Raw genomic sequence first — 18,778 nt, 5'->3', positions numbered from 1 at the left:
TGGCGTTATCGTAAGCCATGGCCTTATCCCCCGCGAAAGGAGTCGGGTGGCAAAAAAGTCAAAAAATCAAACTCCAAAGAAAAATGCGAAACGATTGAAACCAAAAAGAAAAATCAAAAAAAAAAAAAAAAAAAAGAACCGGCTCAGTCGGACCCAGTGGATCTGTTCCTTATTCCTTACTTTCCATCCAAACAATGCTCATTGAAAAGAACTAAAAAAAATTTCTGCTAGATTGTTATAGTATATTCCGAGGTTGTAGATGGCAACTCTGGTAGGAATCCGAGATTTCCGCGCAAGCGAATCATTTCCTCTGATTATTTCTTCTTAAACCGAAAACATAACCTGCTTCTCGAAGGGACCCGAAATTTGGATGTCCCGACTCGTTTCTTTTCCGTCTTACTTTTTTTTTTCTCGCCACCTGGAATCTGGCACCTCCGTCGAGGCGTTCACCTCGGTCTATGGGCTGTTCTACAATATAGTTACTATGTAGACTATAGTAACTAGTTAGTTATACAATATATGTTGTAGTACCAGGGGTCCTCTGCTGGTATCTTGGCATATCATGATCTTTGTAGAGTGGATCCGACATGGCATACCCGGTGCCCCAGTTGTTTATTTTAGGCGAATCTTCGTCTCACTTAGTCTGCATTGAGCTAAGCCGTTATAAAGGGGTTAGACTATGTCAGACATGCATTTGATCTTGGGGGATCCATCATTTGAATCCGGGGTAGATGTTGTGTAAGGGGGGATGCTCTAACTATAACTAGTGCGGTTGTGATGTTGTTCTGAACCTTTTCTATTTTTCATCTATTTTGCATGTTCTTTTTTTTTTTTTTTTCCTTTTTTTCTTTCTCTCACTGCCCCTTTTTACCCATGCTTGGTGACCCAAGCCCCCTTTTCCCTGGCATAACGCTTAGACCCTGCCCTTTCTCTCTGATGCATACATACATACTTCCAGGGGCTGATCTAGGATGATGAGCCTATCACTTTGAAGGATCAGGGAAATAAAGGGGCAATAAAGACAGCATATTGGAGGATCGTTCTCGTGTAGATAATTTGGAGGCTGGCCGGGTTTGTGTGACATGCATAGGTATCTTTCAATATTCTTAAGAGTTAGCATACATAGACATTTAAATAAAGACCATGTCCATGTTAAGGTCGATGTTATGAAGCAAGCCACATGTAAGCAGAGAGTCTACAGAGAGAAAAGGGTTAAATAGTGAGGTAATTAGTATGTGGGAATGCACAACTCTATAAACCAGGATCAAAAACACACGCCCAGAACCGACAAGCAGAACCAGTCCATCCTCGCATCCCGCAATTCTATGTCCAGATAGTGATCGAACAATAAAACGAAGCAGAAACAGAAAAAAAAACAAAAAAAAACAAAAACAAAAACACACCAGGAGATATATACAAGACTTCGTCATTGTAGCCCGCCAGACTAGAGAACGGAGTCGGAAGTCTGCGGGTTGCGAGTGGCCAGTAGTATCACAAGGTCCCGATGGTTCTCACTAGGAGAGACGTGGGCTTGGGGATTAGGTGTCGTGACAAGTGGCGTGGAGAGGTTTAAAGATCGCGGCGAAGGCAGGGAGAAAATGGGGACATCGATATGCGTAAAGTCGCTGGGGGATGCCTGTACAAAAAGGTGAAAAGACGCTCGTAACTCCAGACCCATATGCGCAGCGCAACTCCGTGGCAAAAAGACAATCAAACAAGCAGAACAAGAACAATAGACGTGATTAACTTTCATGGCTTCTTCTTAACGTGGCTACTCCCCGTTTCTGATGGGAGCTCGTCGCCATCGATGATACGCCACAACCGGCGGGGTGAGAAGTTGTTGCCGAATAGGTAAATCCCGACGAACCAGGCTGCGAGGAGGTTGGCGAGGTGGTGAAGGAGATATGCGTAGGAAACGCCGTAAATCGCTGAGTAGATAGCGATGGCGAAGAAGATTATTGAGGTGACATGCCTAAACCTGGGGTGGAGATAGCTGTCAGCTTAGCACTTGTGGGATATAATATTCTACATACCTGGTCGTGATGCGCGGTATCATAGCGCCGCTGGTCATGGTCTCGACAAGAATGAGGAAGGGCATAATAGATAAGACGTTGTGGTGGGATGAGAACGGCATAAACCAGTGCACGACGAGATTGTGGGCCCATACCAGGAGGACCAGCACGTTGATTGGCAGGATCCACAACATCAGGATCAAGATGGAGTGTGCGTAGTTGTCGAAGTTCAGGTGCGAGGTGGATCTGGTTTCCTTGGCGTGCCATTGTGCCCGTACACATGTGGCTAGCTGCACAATGCAGGCAACCATATAGGCAAACTGGTAGGGAATTACAGTCGAGACAAGGACCAAAAGAATCGCGGTGTGGATAATGCGTCGGCGAGGAGTGGGGGTGTGGAAGATCGGCAGGTTCCCCCGGTCTTCTCGCCGAATATAGCCTGACTTGCTGTGTAAGATCCCATAGACCCAGGAGAAGATGTTCACGAGGACGAGAGCAAGGTAGTTGACAAGGACGCAGACGCCAACGCTGATGAGACCGAATACTGGGACTAAGAACCAGAAGAAAGCGTCTTGTGAGCCAAGTAAGAGATCGTTCTTGGTGAAGTCGACGGGAGTTTCAGTCGAGTTGGACCGCCAATGGAGGGGTTCGTCGGTCTGTGGCAAGGCTTTGGACGTGGCCAGGGAGGAAGCCAGCAGAGACATAGCCACAAGCAGGAGCGGGAAGGAAGACCGCAACGCACGATGAAGGCCATCAGTGAAGGGAATAAAGTAACCACATTCGTCGTAGATCTGGAACTGCTTTCGGAGAACAAGGGCAACGACGAGCAGTGGGAACGCCGCGAAGATGGTCCGATACCGCATCACTAGCTCGCCAAGACTGCTGGAGAGATCGACTTGGAGGGAGATATCGACCGTCGAGTCAGAAGTTGGATCCGTCCACAGGTGAAATGATACACCCCCGAGAGCGGCCTGCTCGCTAATTGCAGGCGGCATGTACGGCGCCACACCATGCATGTTCACGTTGACCTCATTGACATTGACGAAGAACTTCGACTCGTGGGGGTCAGAGACAGATTGCCGGAGCAATGGAGCGAACAGCTCCTCCTTCTGAGGATGGCGAGTGATCTTCAGCCGGTAGTCGAGGAGACTCGAATACAGTGCGGGTATCTTCACCTCCATGAGCATGGGTCGGATCGCCGGTAGCCGCATGTTTAGGCCAGCACTGAGCAGTCCGCCCAACCCAACCTTTGCCCGAATCACCGCATCCGAGCTGTCCGAAAACTCGGCGACAAGGAAGCCTGAAGTCGGCACATTGGCCTTGTCCACGACAGCTACGAACTGATGTTCTGCGAGAGTCTCCAGGTCGTATTGGAGATACGAGAACGGCAGGGTACGATCGTAAGCATGTTTCGATGAGCGGGTCGAGGCAGGCAAATGAATACTGTCCTCAGCGGCGCTCTTGCAGGCTAAACGGGTTGAGCCCACAGTGCCACCAGAGAAATCCAAATTCAACGGGAAGTTGGTTGAACGGCCATTGGATAGCGGGAACACGCTACAGAAGAGGACCTCAATATTGCCATTCTTATCAAGCAATTGGTCCGTGAGCAGGGTGAACTTTTTACCAGAAACGCCCTGGGGAGGGATTGGTAGAAGACGAACATCGGGGCCATGCTGTAGGCCCAGTTCGCGCAGGACCAACCGTTGGCCCTGTGCAAGAATGGTGTTGGCGTTATCCTCAAGTGTCAAAAGGGTGTTTGCTTCCTTCTGGGGGAGTGTACGCTCGGCCACTTGCTCTAAACCCGTCAAGTACCACCGCTTGAGCACACGCATCCGTTCTGCCCGTGGTTTCGTTTGAGTAGGGCGTCGGGCATCGACAATCTCAAACAGGGATTTGGTTATAGCCTTGCGGAACTGGTCGCACCAAGTAATCGATAGATGATCCATGCCAATCCAGACATCCGGGATAGAAGACGTGAATACGGTAAATCCGTGTGTCTCGGGCACGAGAGAGGAGATACTGGCATAGTCGGAGGGCACCACGGTGTCACGCGCACCACCCGCGATGGAGATGAGAGTGACATGCCACAGCGGGTTGTTGTTGGCCCATGTCTGCGCATAGGCATCACGCCAATAGTCGTTGATTTGTTTATAGGTATGGACGATATCGGAATCGAAGGAGACCGGCGGTTTTGCGTGAGGTGCAGACATAGTGATGATCGTATTGACCGAATTGGCCTGGTAATTTGCCATAGTCAGAGAGGTTCGCGCCACTATCCCGCCCATAGAATGTCCGATAAGGATAACAGCGCTGGGGTCCGGTAACCCTGGATCTCGGCGGGTGCGTCGCGGATCGTGGTAAAGCGATAGGATGTATGAGATCGCCTCGTTCACGTATTCCGCTTGATCCAACAGCGTTTGCCCATGGAATGCCGCCATATCCTCATTGAAGTCCACCATGAAAAAGTCCAAGCTCCGCGTTCCTGCCGCATGGCGGCTCTCATCGTGTCGGACCACATCGTAGTAATGTCGCGAGGCCTCGGCGGCCAGAGATCGGACTTGACGATAGCTTCCAGCGTTCCCGGGAAGGAACAGAACTGGCACGCCGTTCAACTAAACACACGAGTCAGTACACGAATCCAAGCGCATGCACCGAGTCCGGGCCACCGTACCCCGATGTTATCCTGGGTGTAAGGATCCACGCCTTCCTCCCGATAGACGAAGAGATTGTATTTGCTTGCAAAGCGAGTATGTTCCGTATCGAACTCCAACATACGAATAAACGTCGGACTCATCATCGGAACACCGCAACCATCTCCGCCATGTTGCCGACCGGTGAACGAGCAGACGATGGAGATCAAGAACGCGACCGCAACACAGGTAGTGAAAGCCGTCAGAATTGAGCAAGACCATGGACTTCGTTGGCGAGATTGTCGCGCATGACGACCGTCGGGGGAGGTAGCTTCCATCGGAAGTCGGGGGGAACCCAATGGCGTCGGTTTGGTATCGTTGGAAGGTTGGGAGGACGGAGTGCGCCACATACTCGAGTTCCGGGAGCGCGGTGTCGCGCTGCCGTCGCGGCGAAGGTCGAAGCTGGTGCCGCGCCTAGCTATTTGAGATCGGGTTTTCTCATCGATGGCAGTACCATCGTCTGTTCGGGAGACCGAGGAATCTTCGTCCTCGACAGGGGAGCCCGACGAGCGTCTGTGCATTGGAGAAGGCGGAGCCGGGACTTCATCCAGCACACACAGACAGGTTCTTGGCGCAGGGGGTTAAACCTCGCAAGAGAACCCTTAACGAGTAAGGAACGAGGGGAAAGGAAGGGATGGGAATGGGAGAAGACAAGAATGGAAGCCGGGGCGGTTGGAGGTTTGTCTGGGCCTTGGCGGATAAATGGCCTGTGGTCCCTGACAAGTCCCTGAAAGTGCTTTTTTTTGTGGGTACAGAAGGTATTGGATGTGCTTACGAACTTCAAAGGTGTTTCCTCTAATCTTTAGTCTCTTTGAATTTTGACTTGAAATATTCATTGGTTTGATAATCTTCGTTTCTTTTTTTCTCTTTTTTTTTTTTCGACGCAATTGGCATCGTAGGCTTGGCACCATAGCAGTACATAGTTACATAGCCCTACAATACGGAGGCTTTGAATCCACGACAAAACAAGCCTATGCCGAGAATGGCGTACATGTTCTATTTTATCTTACACATAGCCATTATAAATAAAAGATAGATTGAGATATATGAAAATTTTCAAGGTGTGATGCACTGGAACTACCACAACAGGCAACGGTGTATCCCGTTAGTGTTCCTGCAGGACGCGTATGCCACATACTAAGACTAGGCAGGTGCTTTATTACGATTATAAATGACATCCATATATTGTAGAGATGTGCATTCTGTCTTTGTATAACCATGAAACATTTGAAAACTAGCTGGATATTTAGGTCTACTTATTATTAGACCCCTAGTTAACTAGTTATATGTTGTATACATCCAGGGATTTACCCTTTTAGTTAGTATAGCATCACATCCGTATTCAACCCATAGTATAACCATCTAATTAATCTATAACTACCACTACTTTTCATCTTAATTCATTCTTGTATTTGTATTTAATTTAATTCAAAGAATATTGTATAACTGCGGGGTTATAGGCTGGAAGGACGAATCCCTGCACTATAAAGAGCCTCTGTGTCTCACGCTTACTGTGTTTTCGCTCTACATACCCACATGTAGTCTTTCTTCACGAATAGTAGATGGTGAGTACTAAGGATTCCTTTACACTTTTCTGTCACATTTAAGGGGATGAAAATGCACTTCATAAGACTGACTTGCGCGCCAGAATGAGCACTATTAATTAAGCAGATTCTGATCCTCGGTGTCCATCTACTGGCCTGTTGAGAGATACCCGCTAACCTTCCATTGACAGGGCAATCAAACAATCAAATAAACACACACACACACACACACACAAAGCAAGTGAGATAAACAAAGCAAGTCCATGGAAGCCGACTTATTGTCTTGTCCAATTATCGTACTCTAGGTGTTCCTTCCACATACTCCCAAATAAAAGAGTCCGAAGCCCCGAAATACAAAGCAATCATCATTCATCGTGCAGGCATTAGATACTACCTTCTCTTAAAAGCTCCTAGCAGGTCTACGGCACAATAGAAGTTCTAGCCTTCTCGGGATCTTCCCCAAAGTCCCCCTTGGTATTGAGGCCGCGGTGAGCAGCAACCTCCTGGAGGTCCGCATCATGCTCAGCGTCGAAGTTACGACCCAAACGCTCTGGCCCAGCAATTGTAATCAAAATAACATAGGCAAAAACACAGCCCATGAAGATGCAGATGACCTTGCCGTACTCGTAACGGTGGGGGACTGTTGCAGTTGGAGGCAACGGGAAGCGTTCACCGATGGTTGATTCAATAGTCGAGCTAGCGGAGGAGACCAAGTTTCCGAGTTGGTAGGCTGTGCCAACGGCGAAGGTGCGGATAGGTCCTGGCGATAGCTCCATAAGGTGGATGGGGACTATACCCCATGCACCCTGGACCATAAACTGCTCGAAGTAGGCTGCAGCAATGACATTCTTGTTCTGGACAAATGTGTAAGGGTAGAGCAAGGCGCCGCCAACGATGGAGATGGCGATGATAGAGAACCGGCGACCGAAGATCTGACTGGCCCAGCCGCATAATATGCCACCTGACAAAGCCCCCAGGTTGGCGACGACTTGTGTGACAGTGACTGCATTCTTTGAGAATTTGAACTGGTTCTCCAGCATGGTCGGGTACAGATCCTGAGATCCGTGTGACTATGTCTCCATGTTAGCTTCTTCTGTTACTCGAATTGGTAATTCACGTAAGCACATACCATGAAATTAAACCCGGACATAAGCAGAACCAAGTATATGAGCATCAGCCAATGCCGCTGCAGTGCAACCTTCCCTTCTGACATGAACGACGCCGCAACACCTCCGCGCACTTCCTGCCGCGCCTCCTGACGTCGACGGAAAGTCTCGGTTTCGCCTAGGAACAACCGGAAGATAATAATCAAGACTGGTGGACCAGCCGCAAACCAGAACAGCGGCCGCCATCCATGCGGGGTAGTATCCACAAGACCTCTAGCGAAAGCCGTGGCTAGCAGATATCCAAAAGCATAACCTTGCTGCAAGAGTCCTGAAATTATACCACGGGCAGCAGGCGGGCAATCCTCCAGCGCGGTAGCAGCTGCATTACCATACAGGCCACCCATGGCAATTCCAAACAAGGCGCGACAGGCCAGGAACTGTTTATAAGTTTGGCAGAAACCGCCGCCGAGCTCGAGGACCACGAAGAGCAGCTGGTTGACGATGAAGGGCCATTTACGGCCCCATCGATCGGACGCGATTCCAAAGGTGATCGCACCGACGGATCGCAGCATCAACACTAGGGTGATTCCCCATGTAATGTCGGTCACGGATTTATCGAATGATTCGGCAAGCTCGGAGGTAGTAAGTGAGACGGTGAAGAAGTCGAACGAGTCCCAAGACCATCCAAGAAACGCGACCTATAGGGGTTGGGTATGTTAGCCAAGTCTTCTTTTTTTTTTTTTCTCTTGCGCGTCAGCCCTACGGGGAGGGGAGATCGACATACCAAGAAATTAAGCCACTGAGTCCGGTTAAGCAGTGTCAGGGCCTTGAAAGGGTTCGGCGCGGGATTCATCGGAGGCACGAGAGAGGAAATACGAGTTGAGATGTAGCGGCCGACACTCATATGCTCCTCGACATCTGGCGAGGATGTCGCCGCATACTGAGGCCTTGCCTCATCCATAACTTCTGAGGATCTTGGAAACAGCTATAAATCAGAGGATAAAAAGCCTGATCTAGGAGCAAAGCGAAGTCCGAAGGAAAGAATTAAGATAATTAAGATAGATCAGAATCTAAAAACAAGGGGGTCAGCGCAGCTCTAAATACCGCACGGGAACCATCCCTCTACCCCCCAATGGTCACCGATTTAGCGGACATCCCGAGGACCGAAAGAATCAAACAAATGACCACCGACGTCTGCGGTCCCGCCGAATGCAGGGATAAGACGTGATCCTATTCGCTTGCTGTGCGTGCCACGCGGGTCAGCGAACTGGAGTCGGGGATGAGCACGAATGAGGACAAATCTAAGCTCAGTCGCTGATCATAGTGCCCTTATGGGGTATCCGCCAGAAAACAAGAGTTCCCCCGTGGGGAAAAGTTAGAAAAAGGTTTCAATGAATTTGGAATAGTACGGTTGTTCCGGCGGTAAACGCAGGTTGATGTAAGGCACGGGGGGTGCCCAGGTGCATTCTTTAATGGAATTCTTCGTCTCTTTTTTACTTCTACGTTCTTCTACTTTGGTTTTTATTTTGACTTTTCCTTCGAGAACTTTGCTTTCAGATTCAGTGGATGACTATGTTCTAGCAGCTGCAATATGAATACAGAAGTACACTCAATGTTAGTTTCGTGTTTTAACCCCGAGGACATAAGCATTTGTACTCTGGACTTTGCCCAGACCGCGGGGATGTGGAGTTTAAAATGGGGGGTTGGATGGAAAGCCTGGAGAAGTCCCCCCATAATAGCCATAATAGCCGTCTCTTTGGACTTTCTTGGACTTTCTTTTAAGTCGGGTCGACTGTGATAGGCTCATTGCCAGCCTCCATCTCGATTTAATAGGCTATTATTCTATTGATCGCCGGTTTTGTGTGCCAAACGAGGAAAACCCACATACATCCTGTTGGGCTTTTCATGACACATGATTTTAGCATCTACTACATAATCTGTACTCCGTAGTGGTTCATGATATAGTGCAGCAACCCCATTCGACTCGTCGATTAGCCTTTCAATGATTCAGCGGCCCGTAGCTCCTTGGCAGGGCTTCTCTGAAGTAAGACTTTTTGCCCAGAGGAGTAGACTGCCAAGCATTGGAGGGACAGTGCGTGGCCATGTTCGGGAAGGAGCCGAACATACCAAGTCCCCCATAGACAGGGTAGTTATAACTATAGAGTTCTCTTTTACCAGTTATCATATCCCTACCCCTCTAAACCTACGACAAAGTCCGAGATCCCAAATGCGAGTCAGTTCTTGGCCACAGCGCCAATAAATGCAACGTTATTGGCAAGAAAGCTTTTTTTTATCACCACGCTCGGACTCACATGCTTGGCTATCCTGCATACACACACATGCAAATGGGGTTGTATCCTTCCTGCGTTTGCTTTGCTATTGGTGTCTTCTTTTTTTTTTGGTTCGGACATCATATGCGTAAGGGTCTCTCCACTTCTTGAGAGTAGAGTATGTTGTACACGGTTAAATGGACAAGTCGTTGATATGCCACTTGGCGGTTGTCGATCGTGATTTTGATTTTGATTATGAAGCGATGGTGTAATCTGACTATTAAAGGCTCTTTGGGATCCTGGACAGGTTAGCGCAGTGAATGTAGTAGTGGACCCAGTCTCCACTTTGACAAGATCCGGGGTATAACCAGCGACAGAGAAGTTCATTCAATAACCAGCAAATTATCGAGAGGATCTTAGTTCGTTGGATATTCTACTTCTATAAACCACAATAGGCACACGGTATCTCTTATCAACTTTTTGGGAAACAGAAAATGCCGACATTGAATATATTCAGGGTAAAAATGCGACATTATCGAGGGAAGTCGGTGTTGCTTAGTAGACAAATCTTCTTGTCCCTCCAAGGTCACTTGACAGGCCGGTAGGATCGGGCTTAGCTCGGACAAGTACCAGAGAAACCGGTTATATATTGAGAGTTCTAGTTGTTATGGAGAACGTCTAGACTCTAGTTCTCAAACCTTTAAATGCAAAAGCAACAAGTTAGGTTGAACTTGATAAGAAGACTGCTACAGCTTGAAACGATTCTTTCCAGCCTCCAGTCATTTCCACTCACATCATATACGCACAATTGGATTTGAAAGGTTGATGAAGGATTTGGAACCCCAGTTCAGATTCCAGATCTTAATACGCATTTAAGAATGGGATAGCAGCATTTAAAGTACCCATGCCCCTGTATGGATATTCGAACATACACGGGGAGGGTTATAGCGCTGTTCTATTGGAAGATTAGTGACTGAAGTCCCTTCGTGCTCAAGAAACACCATAAACTTGATCTTACTTGACAGGTATGAGTACTCGGGCTTCTATTCATGCTGGCTGAAGAACAAGTTGACTGAGCATTAACTCATTCGATGACAAGTCGATACCGCTGAACACAGAGCAGTTAATACATCAGGGGAGTGGACCTTTTGATATGGAACCCGTCAAGCTCGAAGGACCATAATGAATGTACAATGAACAGGATATATTGCCTTATTCTCGCCACTGAAGTCGCTCTGGTCTATAAATATCTACCAAATCAGGAATGCTCCTCGGTTCCTTGCAGGAGCCAGTCAACTGCGGGGTGACAATCTTGGCGTTGACTGGCCTGGATGGATGCCAATCTCAAATGCCGTGAAGGCCCACAATCAAACAGATGGAGACAGACTCATTGGTTACCTAGTCCACGTGAAGAAAGGTTAAGCCACATTATAAGATGATAAGGAGGCTGTGCTGATCTCCAAAACCCCCTGAGAGGCGGGTGCTCAATTTCCCGCTCAGCCCCGCGAGCCCCGCTGATGCCGTGTATTTATTGTCAGGTCATCCCCAGGTCTCACCTTCCTGTTCAGTTAATCCTAAACATCGATACTTATCATACTTATCATCCTACCTAACACTTAAGCATCGACTATTATTTCCCTCAATATCAACATGTCGTACGGTGGACCCCCACAGAATCAATACGGCGGCGGCGCCGGTTACTATGACCAGCAAGGCCAAGGACACTACCCCCCTCAGCAGGGTCATTCCCCTCAACCACAGCAAGGCTATTACCCACCAGAGGTGAGTTTATACTCAAAACACATGACATGCCGTTGCACAGAACCGAGTTGCACAGCCCTCAAACTCTCATTCTCGTATTCGTACCGCGGCATCCATTTACTAACTTTCCGCACTACAGGGCCAGCAGGCTTACGGTCAGCCCCAATACGGCCAACATCCAGGACCTTATGATCAACAAGGTGGCCAGGGCTACCAGACATACCCACAACAGCACCAGCAGGGCCATTACCCTCCCCAAGGCGGTCCTGGATACGGACAGCATGGACAGCCTCCCCAGGATCGCGGCCACTCGCCATACCCTCCCCAGCAACAGCAGTACCCGCAAAGTAGCGGCGGCGAGAGCTCCTCATACTATGGCGGCGCACCCCCGCACCAACAAGGACAGCCTGGTGCTGTAGGACAGGAGGGCGATAGGGGCCTCGGGTCGACGCTGCTTGGTGGCACGGCTGGTGGGTTCATGGGAAATAAGCTTAACCACGGCCTCCTTGGTACTGCGGGTGGTGCTGTTTTGGGTGCTGTTGGTATGAACATGGCAACCAATAAACTGTGAGTCTTGCCCCTTGCGCTATCCTTTTAGTCTTTTCAGTTGAGGTGAGACTGACTGTTGATACCATGGTATAGTGGGAAGGAACACAAGAAGCACAAGAAAGATAAGAAGCATAAGAAGGATAAGAAGCACAAGAAAAAGAGCTCCAGCTCCAGCTCCAGCTCGTCCTCTGATAGCGACTGATTGGTCTCGCCTTTTTTGATGTGATTGGTCACAGTGACTTGTATCCTTCGGATTCTGTATAGTTACCTGGTCTTTTTCTCTGCTGCTTTTTCCGCTCCAGTGGCATCTGGCCCATCTTGGATTCTCCTCTTAGGGGACTCAAGGAGCTTTACGCGTTATGTTTATCGTACATTTGTATTCTTAGTGAGATGACAGCCCATCAACAAAGTTGAATTATTGAATCATGCGATTATGCCTTAGTTGGTGAGATATCCTAGAGTGCTTGTTAGCCTGCATTTCTGCCTCGTAGGTAGCCCTTCATTTCAGTTCACGGAGCACTTGAACGTGGGAATGACTATAGCCATGTGTGAGTGGATTCCAAATCGTGTATTATTACATTGGTTAATATTTTATTATTGAGAGGGTTGACGCGTCTCAGCCTTGTCTTCCTCCGCTTGGTCTTTGAAAAAAGCCGCTGGGTCGATGCTACTGTCCAGATCGAAGGACAGCTTGGGAACTTCTTTTGGTGAATCCCATAAAAAGCGCCACTTTTGTGAAATCGGATTCCAGTACTGTCGTGGCACGAGAGCAGACAGACGTTTCCATTGGCGACGCATAAGCCTGATTGTAATTGTATGCGGTCGACCATTGGCATATTCGGCAAAGGTAGTACCCTTCTCAGGGCCCCTAGCCAGCAACTGGAAGAGCTCGCCACCAGACTTGATCCGAGGAATCTGGGGCTTTGAACCTCTCCTTTTGACAGGTTCCCAGGGTACAGTCCCCGATATGAGTCCCTCAAGCGTGTGGAGATCCTTTTCTGGTAATGGTGGAAGGAGACTGCCCAATGTATTGTTGTACCATTTCTTTCGGATATTTTTCTTCCGAGACTGGGCCACTTCTTTGCCCCAGCTGTCCTTCTTGGGGATTGGCGGTTCCAATTGTTTGATCAACGGCCTGATGCGGGCTGCTGTAACCACTGTGTTTTGCATTTGAGAGGCCGCAAGGCTCTTCACGATAGGTGAAGGTTCCCAGCCATCGGTGAATTCAGCAGGCCGGGAGAGTAGCTCTTTTAGAGCCAAAGAGTCATCGGGGATTTCTGGCGTTAAAATATTCGCTAGCAGCTCATGTCGCCGTCTCCCAGTGCGACCGTATGATAGATACAACACCTTTTCGAGAGGACGTGAATAGCCTTCATTTGCTCGCCGCAGAACCGACAATGCATTTCTTGCTGCGTGAACCGCCTTAGGACCAGCCTGTGGGGAACGGGAGGAAACAACACGATATCGGGAGATAACATGGTTTTTCATGTAGTTGCGAGCGATGGGGTCAGGTAGGTAGGTACATTCGCGCAGCGTGGCGCGAAATAAATGGCGCCATTGCTGTGGTTTTGAGAGATTGTGTGCCCAATGTAGAGGTTGTGGTATGGCCATTGGAAATATCTTATTTCATTGCAAACGATGGGACAAAAAAAAAGAAACCCCAAACCGGAGAAACGCGAAATCCTTGGCGAAATGCGTGTCACGGGAACTTCGACGCGCCATTTTCACACTCTCCCCCCAAACCCCGCGAACATTGCCTTGCCTTGCATTGAGCCTCGGACCTTAATATCTCAATTTCTACTTGACACTTCATTCGGTCGCTTTGTGGCTTTGAATGTAATTCGGCCTGGCCTACGGTTTCCCTCCAGAGGGTTAGCCACGCGCCTCCTTGAGCTCGCGTCATTCCAATCGACATCCGGTATCTCTCCCCTTGCTATGTGCTTTACCCCATCATTTCCTGATTTGTATGCTGACATTTCCTGGGAAGTCCAGCATGTCATACTCACAGGGCAGTACAGGGTCGAATGGAATGGCATACAATATGTTGAATGCTTCGCAATCCCTCTCCTCCACCCCTCGCGCAACTCCCCCGCCCCCCAAAGGATCTCAGATGTCCTCTTTTGGTTACCCCAACGGGCTCCCACGGACTAGCTTTGGTGGATACGACGGAGGCAACGATTATGGGTCGGTAATGTCATATCAGGAGGAGTACAAACCACAAATATACCGAGTTCGTTGTCTTTATGCACACCCACAGAGCATGCCACTGACGAGTCTCAAAATAGGCTGTCTACTCTAATGTCGCTGTATATGAAATGGAAGTTAATGGTGTTGCTGTGATGAAACGTCGATCCGATTCTTGGTTGAACGCTACGCAAATTTTGAAGGTCGCCGGTGTTGTGAAAGCGAGACGAACGAAAACCCTCGAAAAAGAAATTGCGGCTGGTGAACACGAGAAGGTACAAGGTGGTTACGGAAAATACCAGGGGACGTGGGTGAACTACCAACGAGGCGTTGACCTCTGCAGAGAGTACCACGTTGAAGAATCACTCCGACCACTGCTGGAGTACGATATGAACCCTGACGGCTCCGGAGCTCCTGCCCACGAATCGACAATAGATACACCTACCAAAGAACAAGCAATGGCTGCGCAGCGCAAGCGCCTTTACAATGGCGGTGAGAATCGCAGCGCTTCACAGCCGCAGCAGGGAACCTTTTTCCAGAATATTTCGCGAACTGCAGCCACCGCTGTTAATGCCCTTAGCAAAGCGCGCTTCGACTCACCGAGCTCTAACAGTCGTCGACCCAGCATGGCTCGCAAGCCCTCACAGCAGATGAGCAGCCAAGAATCCGGGCTTGCCTTCGGCAGCCAGCAGAGCATGTACAGCATGTCCGACAGCGGGTTTGGCAGCTTGCAAAATCGGTACCAGGTGCAAGATGACAACGACGATCTTGCGGAGCCTCCTCGCAAACGCATGCGCTCTACTTCGCATCAAGGCCCACCACCTATCGGTCTTACTCGAGAACCATCCAATTTATCCATGCACAATTTATCCATGCACGAACCTACACCCACAGAACCCAACGAGTCATTTTATCAAGATATGGATCTTCCTCCCCCTCCTATTGATGATGGCTCGAAACGTGGCGTCGAGTCCCTGGCACCTGCTTCTACTCCCGAGAGATTCCAGAAGATGAAGCTCATCATGACATTGTTCCTCGATAAACGAACAAAGGACTTCACGGATCATCCGGCCTTGTTGCAGTTGACCGGGGATGATCTTGAAATTCCCCTTGATGAGTACAGGAACAATGCCCTGCACTGGGCTGCGATGCTTGCCCGCATGTCACTGCTAAATGCGTTAGTAGCCAAGGGTGTCAGTATATCACGAGTCAACGGCGCCGGAGAAACAGCGCTGCAAAAGTCCGTGGGAACTCGGAATAACCTCGATTATCGAAGCTTCCCGCGTTTGCTGCAGGTGTTAGCCCCTACCATTGACATGGTCGATTACAGCGGACGTACCATCTTGCACCACATCGCCATGATGGCTGCGACTGGTGGTGGCGGACATGTTTCCGCAAAGCATTACCTGGAAGCCCTTCTTGAATTCATTGTAAGACATGGCGGTATGGTCTCAGGCGCGAATGGAAACCATGTGCCAAACGGGACCGCTAGCGGTGAGGTCATCTCCTTGGGACGGTTCATTTCTGAGATTGTCAACCTCCGCGATGATCAGGGCGATACGGCTCTTAACCTGGCAGGGCGTGCGCGGTCAGTCCTTGTCCCGCAACTCCTGGAAGTGGGTGCCGACCCTCACATTCCAAACCATACTGGCCTCCGACCTGCAGATTACGGTGTAGGTGTCGACATGGTGGACGGAAACTCTCAATCTCAACAACCGGCCAATCGGAATGACACATTCATCGACCAATTGGCGAAGTCGAAGAAAGAGGTTCTTGATGGTAAGTGTCTTCCCGTATATAATCTTTTTTTTTTTTTTTTTGCTAACATGAAATCCAGCTGCGATGTCCCAAATTACTGCAATGGTCGAAGAAACACTTGGGGGAATTGACCGAGAGTTAGCTTCGAGCTTGACACAGAAGCAAGAAAGTTTCGACCACTGGCATACAAAGATCCGCGAGTCTGCCAAAGCTCGGCAGATCGAACAGAAGCAATATGATGAGCTCAGGCGCAAAGGTTCTGAGCGCGTGGAGCTAGACCGGCGCATCAAGAATCTGCAGCGGTCATCTGAGAGTCTGTTAGTCACAGTGAAGAACACACCGGGACTGGACGCAAGAAAGACGGTTATTGTGGGTGATGCAGACCGAGATTCCAGTGTTGATGTCGCGACATTTGACGCTCTATTCCCCGACGGTTTCGACCCAGCGTCCGGGTTTTCAGAACACCAAGTCGGCTTCCTGGCTACACTGCCAGCAACAGATCTGCTTAGCCGCCAGGCACAATGCTACAAGGAATTCAACGGAGGGATACTAGCTGAAGTCGATGGCCTGAAAGCAAAGAACGCAGTTCTTGGCCAGAACTACCGTCGCATGGTGATGGCATGCACGGGCTGGTCGGCGGAGCAAGTAGATGAAGCCGCAGAGGGGCTCACGCAATGCGTCAAGGAACTGAATGACAATCCCGTCCCCGAGGATGAAGCCATTGAGATCCTGATGCGGGATCGCGGGCAGGACTGGTAGTTTAGTCTGGTGGGTTGCATTATTCTCTGAGCGTTTAGGCGGCTTTGTTCGGACGGCGTTGCTTCACTTATAATATAAATACCCTGGTGGCATGCATTCATGCCCGTTGGCACATGTCTTGTTATATATGAGAAATGCAATTCTTGTACACTTGATCAGATGTCTTGGCCTCTTGGCTGTGTGCATGTGTAGGCTAAATGTTTCCATAATAGCCGGTCGAGTTGGCTACTGGGCTTGGTGGCTTGAAGCCTCGTGTTAGTCGCCGAGACATCATTTATCCCATTCCCCCGCGTTTTGCTTGATTGCCGGACCTTTGGATAAATACCCTGCTGCGGAGAAGTACTTATAGTCATGCCTAGCACCTTCTACACACCTCTGTAGACATCATTGAAGCTTTTCATAATTGCCATTACATTGCTGAATTAACAATATGGCTACCGGATTCCTGAAAGTGAAGGGTGATACTGTCGTCAACGGGAAGGGAGAGGGGGTTGTGATGCGAGGAGCTGCACTTGGAGGATGGATGAAGTATGTAGACGACCAAATTGCCATATGTATTTCCCTGCCTCCGAACTGACATCTCGTCTTGAAGCATGGAGAATTTCATCACAGGCTTCGCAGGCCACGAAGCCCAGCATCGCGCCGCCATGCGTCGTGTCTTAGGACAAGAGAAATACGAATTCTTTTTCGACAAATGGCTCGAGTACTTCTTCACCGAGGCGGATGCCAAATTCTTCGCTGAGCTAGGACTGAACTGTCTGCGTCTGCCTTTCAACTACCGCCACTTCGAGGATGATATGAATCCCCGTGTGCTGAAGGAATCAGGATTCAAACACTTGGACCGAGTTGTTGACCTGGTCAGTGTTGCACATATCCCTCTACATATGGTATCGTGAGATGGGCTAATCGTAATGGCCGTATAGTGTGCAGCACACGGGATCTATACCATCCTGGACATGCACGCTGTCCCCGGCGGCCAGAACCCAGACTGGCACTCAGACAATCCTACCGGCTATGCTGCTTTCTGGGATTACAAGGACCACCAGGACCGGACTATTTGGCTCTGGGAGCAGATTGCCATCAGGTACAGGGATAATCCTTGGGTTGCTGGATACAACCCGCTCAATGAACCTTGCGATCCTGAGCATGTGCGGCTACCCGCATTCTATGCTCGTATTGAGAAGGCGATTCGAAAGATCGACCCGGATCATATCCTGTGGCTGGATGGGAATACTTTTGCGATGGAGTGGAAGGGCTTTGACGAGGTGTTGCCGAACAGCGTGTATGCCATGCATGATTACTCGGTGAGCTTCGCAATCCCTTTCCGAGTCCACAAGAACACATTAGTGCAGTGTACTAATACTATCTAATCTCTAGTCAATGGGTTTCCCCACCGGTGATCGCTACAAGGGCATAGCTGAACAAAAAGAACGGCTTGAACGCGTGTACCTGCGCAAAGCGCAATTCATGAGCGAGAACAAGACCCCTGTCTGGAACGGAGAGTTCGGACCCGTCTACGCGGACCAGGTATTCGATGTCGATGCCCAGACTGTCAACCAGGAGCGATACAATCTCCTTGGCGACCAACTGCGCATCTACGACAAGTATAACATCAGCTGGTCGATCTGGCTCTACAAGGACATTGGTCTGCAGGGTATGATCTATACGAATCCCGAGAGCAAGTGGAACAAGACGCTCAAGCCTTTCTTGGACAAGAAGAGGGACTTATGGCTGGATAAATGGGGTCGTCGGCCTAAGTCTGAGCCTGAGGCGGCTTTGAGACCTTTGCTCGAGTGGATTGACCATGTTAGTCCAACTGCGAAGGAGACTTATCCCACGTCGTGGAATACCGAGTTGCATGTCATGCGGAACGTGTTTTACACTTTCTTGGCGGCGTCGTTCGTGGATGAGTTTGCTGAATTGTTCCGAGGAAGCAGTGAGAAGGACTTGGAAGAGTTGGCTAGAAGTTTCCACTTTGAGGGTTGTGTGCAGCGAGAGGGTTTGAATCTTATACTCAAGGACCACGCACATGCATCTCGTTGAGTCCGGGCAAGGGTCGGCTTTATATAGCATGATATAATAAATTGGACATTCACAATTTGATTCTAATGCCTTAAGAAGGTTGAGAGAGGCTGGCTTAATAAT

At 49.3% G+C, this 18,778-nt stretch overlaps 6 protein-coding genes across 6 annotated transcripts; 3 read left to right on the top strand and 3 right to left on the bottom strand.

The window, feature by feature from the left end:
• Window positions 1–1,749: 1,749 nt before the first annotated feature.
• N7516_008898 (GPI inositol-deacylase) lies at window positions 1,750–5,223 on the bottom strand (the record flags this gene model as incomplete). The annotated part of the gene is made up of 3 exons (XM_057221617.1): window positions 1,750–1,978; window positions 2,034–4,624; window positions 4,684–5,223. 3 exons carry the CDS (start codon window positions 5,221–5,223, stop codon window positions 1,750–1,752), a joined length of 3,360 nt encoding a protein of 1,119 aa, XP_057071889.1.
• A 1,442-nt stretch (window positions 5,224–6,665) lies between these two features.
• On the bottom strand, window positions 6,666–8,313 carry N7516_008897 (sugar transporter family protein; the record flags this gene model as incomplete). Its single annotated transcript, XM_057221616.1, has 3 exons — window positions 6,666–7,316; window positions 7,376–8,050; window positions 8,137–8,313. The coding sequence occupies 3 exons, from the start codon at window positions 8,311–8,313 to the stop codon at window positions 6,666–6,668; spliced, it is 1,503 nt and encodes a 500-aa protein (XP_057071888.1).
• A 2,959-nt stretch (window positions 8,314–11,272) lies between these two features.
• Window positions 11,273–11,954, top strand: N7516_008896 (putative glutamine-serine rich protein MS8; the record flags this gene model as incomplete). The annotated part of the gene is made up of 2 exons (XM_057221615.1): window positions 11,273–11,404; window positions 11,523–11,954. The coding sequence occupies 2 exons, from the start codon at window positions 11,273–11,275 to the stop codon at window positions 11,952–11,954; spliced, it is 564 nt and encodes a 187-aa protein (XP_057071887.1).
• A 572-nt stretch (window positions 11,955–12,526) lies between these two features.
• Window positions 12,527–13,543, bottom strand: N7516_008895 (uncharacterized protein; the record flags this gene model as incomplete). The annotated part of the gene is made up of 1 exon (XM_057221614.1): window positions 12,527–13,543. One exon carries the CDS (start codon window positions 13,541–13,543, stop codon window positions 12,527–12,529), a length of 1,017 nt encoding a protein of 338 aa, XP_057071886.1.
• A 355-nt stretch (window positions 13,544–13,898) lies between these two features.
• Window positions 13,899–16,633, top strand: N7516_008894 (putative APSES transcription factor (MbpA); the record flags this gene model as incomplete). The annotated part of the gene is made up of 3 exons (XM_057221613.1): window positions 13,899–14,162; window positions 14,218–15,895; window positions 15,954–16,633. The coding sequence occupies 3 exons, from the start codon at window positions 13,899–13,901 to the stop codon at window positions 16,631–16,633; spliced, it is 2,622 nt and encodes an 873-aa protein (XP_057071885.1).
• Window positions 16,634–17,063: 430 nt separating this feature from the next.
• Window positions 17,064–18,676, top strand: N7516_008893 (glycoside hydrolase family 5 protein; the record flags this gene model as incomplete). Its single annotated transcript, XM_057221612.1, has 4 exons — window positions 17,064–17,161; window positions 17,226–17,490; window positions 17,557–17,937; window positions 18,011–18,676. 4 exons carry the CDS (start codon window positions 17,064–17,066, stop codon window positions 18,674–18,676), a joined length of 1,410 nt encoding a protein of 469 aa, XP_057071884.1.
• Between the last annotated feature and the right edge of the window lie 102 nt (window positions 18,677–18,778).

This window comes from Penicillium verrucosum (assembly GCF_028828655.1).
Source record: "Penicillium verrucosum strain IBT 35672 chromosome Unknown utg000003l_segment0_segment0, whole genome shotgun sequence".
NCBI lineage: Eukaryota > Fungi > Ascomycota > Eurotiomycetes > Eurotiales > Aspergillaceae > Penicillium > Penicillium verrucosum.
Note: the sequence above shows the minus strand (reverse complement) of the source record. Positions and strands in the feature narration are given on the sequence as shown.